Source organism: Nuphar pumila, chromosome 2, assembly GCF_984573655.1.
Source record: "Nuphar pumila chromosome 2, dmNupPumi1.hap1.1, whole genome shotgun sequence".
NCBI lineage: Eukaryota > Viridiplantae > Streptophyta > Magnoliopsida > Nymphaeales > Nymphaeaceae > Nuphar > Nuphar pumila.
In genome coordinates this window covers 3,248,614-3,253,037 of record NC_143250.1, presented here as the reverse complement: position 1 = coordinate 3,253,037, position 4,424 = coordinate 3,248,614, and the positions used below count along the sequence as shown (strand labels likewise).

Sequence of the window (4,424 nt, the reverse complement as noted above, 5' to 3'; positions counted from 1 at the left end):
TACATAAAGTTATAAAAATTTCCAGATATAAACTAAACAAATAAAAAAAAAACCTTTTTTACAGATTTGAAAAATGATCTCCCGTTATAGAGATATGACTCTTGGAAAATGAACTAAAAACCTGAGTAACTCAAACGATATAGAGTGTGATAGGGGCTTGATTTTTGACCAAAAACAGATATGAAATTATCATAACAATTGCTAAAAATTGACAAAAATAAACTAGACTCAATAACAAAGATACCACTTTTTACGGATCGAAAATTCGATCTCTGGTTAGGGAGATACGCCCACAATAAGTTGGTCTTGATTCAAATAGCGATTTACGCGTGACGGCTTAATGAATAACACTACAAAACGCTATAGCGATTTGTAGTGTATTTCATGAGTCACTATAGCGATTTTTTGTATTGTTCAGTAAATCATTATGTGTAAATCGCTATTATGACTTACAGTGTTTTCAAAAAATCGTTGTTATACATGACAGGACATGAAAAACTCATGAATAAAATGAAAAAGGAAAAACAAAACCTAATAAAGTTCTACAAATGCGAAACAAATCTAATACTATACAAGATATGGGTTGCCTCCGATAAAGCGCTAAGTTTCACGTCCCCAGCCAGACGGATCCCTGTACAAACCTTCATCGTCCATGAGATCAATGGACATGAAGTCAGGCTCAATCGGGCTCTCTATGAAAAAGAGTGTCATTTGTGACATTGTGCACTGTGTTCCCGCCTAGTCGACCTCATTGTGTTGTCTCCAAAGTTGTTGATTCGCACTATCGAGCAAATCTCAAGAAATTTGTCGAGATGACGATATGGGTCTTCATTTGCTCATTGTAAGTGTCTATGTAGATGATATTATCTACACTGGTTCTTCATCTAAGCTTATTGCAGAATTTAAACATAGTATGATAAAGGAATTTGAAATGTCAGATTTGGGGTTGCTATGTTTTTTTCTTGGTCTTCACATCGTGTAATCTGAAGAAGGGATTTTCGTGTCTCAAGAAAAGTATGTTTTGTTACTACTTAAAAAATAAAAAAATGTTGAATTGCAAAGTTTGTAAAACTCCGATGAATGCGAATGAGAAATTGAGTTTGGAAGATGGAATGACAAGATCTAATGAAAGATATTTTAGAAGCTTGGTCAGCAAATTTATGTATTTAACTCACACTCGGCTGGACATTGTATTCTCAGTCAGTATGATTTCAAGGTTTATGCACAATCCATCTGTGCAACATCTAGGCGCAGCAAAACGAATTCTCTGCTATATACGGGCAACAATCAATTATGGAATTTTTTATAATATTGTTACTGACTTTAATTTGATTGGATTTACTGACAGTGATTGGGCAGACTCAATGGACGATCGAAAAAACACAAGCGATTTTGCATTCGCTTTTGGTTCAGGCATTGTGTCATGGTGTTTAAAGAAACAAAATTCAATAGCGCTATCATCTTCAGAAGCAGAATATATTGCGGCTACATATGCTACCTGTCAAGCAATCTGGATGAGGTGTGTTATGAAGGACCTGCATGTAGAACAAAAACTCCCAACTAAGCTCCATTGTGATAATCAGTCTATAATTTCTATTGCTAAAAATCCTACCTTTCATGGTAGAATAAAGCTCATCGAGCTTAGATATCATTTTATAAGAGATGCAGTGGAAAAAGGTGAAGTAGTGTTGAAACATTTCTCTATAAATGAACAAGTTGCTGATGGTTTCACAAAAGCCTTGTCATCTCAAAAGTTTTTGATGTTCAGAGAATCCATAGGTGTGCAAGGCCTTTCACATTAAGGGGGAGAAAATGTTGGTTAATGTTCAAAGTCGTGGGCAAGAGCATCCAATGCCCACGTTTGACTTGGTGCTTAAGGTAGAAGAAAATGGGTAGAGCATCCAATGTCCATGTCCGACTTGAAGAGCACTCAAAGCCCACGTATTGTAGTTTCCTAGTTTATAGGGATTTGTTTTTGTTGGTAGAGTCTCCAAAAAGTGGCATATGTGAGTTGTTACTTTCCTAACTTTTAGCTTAGGTTTCCTATTTTCATGTAAAGGCTTTGCCTTTTTTAAATAACTGTACTTCTTGATGTTAGTAGGTAGTGAGAAAAAGCAAATTCGTGAATAGCAATACTTTTGAAGATTTACTTTTAAGCTGCTTTCTATTTTCTTCAAAGACGTCGTTAACCGAAAAGGTAAAAATAAGTTCATTTTCAAAATGACCTGATGGCCACAAACACACGCATCGTCCCTACTTCTTCAGCTCTATATATATCTGCTCAAGAAGGCCCTCTTCCTCCACACAACTAGACCACCCTGAGTGTTTGGCCCTTCCAAGTGAGAGAGAGAATGGATTCATGCAACACTGACTCTATGGGCAAAGAATTTCGACCATTAGATTCAGAAGAGTTTAGGAAGCAAGCTCATATCATTGTCGATTTCATTGCCGACTACCACAAGGACATAGAGAAGTATCCCGTCTGTAGCAAGGTTGAGCCGGGCTATCTCCGGCGAGCACTGCCGGAGACGGTGCCGAACCAATCCGAGCCACTGGAGGATATCCTTGGGGATTTGTGCAGGATCATTATCCCAGGCATCACACACTGGCTCAGTCCCAACTTCTTTGCCTACTTTCCAGTATGTTGCAGCACTGCTAGCTTACTTGGTCAGATGTTGAGCTCGGGCTTGAATGTTATCCCATTCAAGTGGCTCGACTCACCCGCAGCCACCGAGCTCGAGTCCTTGGTCTTGGACTGGTTGGCGAACCTTCTCAAGCTGCCTAAATCCTTCACATTTTCTGGGGGTGGTGGTGGAGTCCTCAACAGCTGCACCTCTGAGGCAATATTGTGCACACTAGCAGCCGCACGTGAGCGTTCCCTCGCGCGCATCGGCCACACAAACGCCAGCCAGCATATTGTGTATTGTTCGGACCAGACGCACTTCACCTTCACCAAGGCATGCAAGGTTGCTGGGATCCCACCAGCCAATATACGGGCTCTGCCAACATCGGCAGGTACCAACTTCGCACTCTCAACCGACCTGGTCCGAGCAGCCATGCAGGCAGACTTAGCAGCTGGGCTGGTGCCGTTGTACCTATGCGCCACAGTGGGGACCACATCATCCAATGCTGTGGACCCCATAGAGCCACTGGGTCTGGTTGCAGCAGAGTATGGGGCTTGGTTGCATATTGATGCGGCCTATGCAGGTAGCGCATGCGTCTGCCCTGAGTTCAGGCCTTATCTGAACGGGGTCGAGTTGGCTGACTCCCTAAGCTTGAACGCACACAAATGGCTCCTAGCAGGTGTGAACTGCAGCTGCTTTTGGCTTAGGGACCCAGACAAACTTGTCCAGGCACTGGCTATAAACCCGGAGTACACCCGAGACAATACGAGCGAGTCTAAGATGGTCATAGACTACAAGGATTGGCAGCTTGCCACCACCCGGCCTTTTCGAGCCCTCCGTCTATGGATCGTACTCCGCACCTATGGGGTCGTCGGGCTCCAGGCACACATACGCAGTGACGTGATGCTGGCGAAGAGGTTTGAGGCACTGGTGAGGGCCGACAGACGTTTTGAGGTTGTCACACCAAGGCGGTTCGCTTTGGTGTGCTTCAGGCTCAAAGTGGGTATGAGTCGAGATGCGACAGCAGTGAACCGGGAATTGATGGAGGCGGTAAATGGGACGGGGAAGGCCTATATGAAACACACCGTGGTCGGGGGCATCTATGTGCTGAGGTTCTCAGTGGGTGGGTCATTGACCGAGGAGAGGCACGTAGATGGTGCGTGGATGTTGATACAGGAGAAGGCTGGGGAGTTGTTGAGCGATGATGTTGCACACAACTCTGGTGGTAATGTTGGTGAAAGTGGGCCCCAAAATGATGTGGTGGCGCACTCTACGCTCTTTGATGTGATTGGGCCTCACTAATTCCATTACAATCACCAGACCTGCTCACTGCACCCATGAAAAAGAGTCATGCACATCTTAGTCGTGTGAATGTGCGTATGTACGTGTATGAATAAGAGTCATACACATCTTAATTGTGTGCATGAATAAGTCATGCACATCTTGGTTGTGTGCATGTGTGTGTGTCTTTTTTATTTTAAAGAAATTAGATTTCAATCATAACAAATAGGAATAATATTACAGCTGATGAGGCATCACTTGCTGTAACATAGAAACAAAAAACAAAATCAGATACATGCCTATTTCTTTTAATTCAGTTGTTGCAGAAATACTTATAAACTGCAGCATAAAACAAGAGGGACAATCACAGTCCTCTCTGATCAGAGCAAATGTTGACGACATTCCAACTGCATTGAAAAAAAAAACACACTGCAGAAAACAAAAGCAACAGATAGTATTATCCTTGACAGTCCACCCTGCAGCTAATACGGCAATTCCCAACCCAGCTGAAATCTGTAC

General features: G+C 42.6%; 1 protein-coding gene across 1 annotated transcript; it reads left to right on the top strand.

Moving 5' to 3' along the window:
* The first annotated feature begins 2,306 nt into the window (after window positions 1–2,306).
* LOC149844498 (aromatic-L-amino-acid decarboxylase-like) lies at window positions 2,307–4,080 on the top strand. The gene has a single exon (XM_089997241.1). It carries the CDS (start codon window positions 2,352–2,354, stop codon window positions 3,924–3,926), a length of 1,575 nt encoding a protein of 524 aa, XP_089853367.1. The 5' UTR covers window positions 2,307–2,351; the 3' UTR covers window positions 3,927–4,080.
* The last annotated feature ends 344 nt before the right edge of the window (window positions 4,081–4,424 follow it).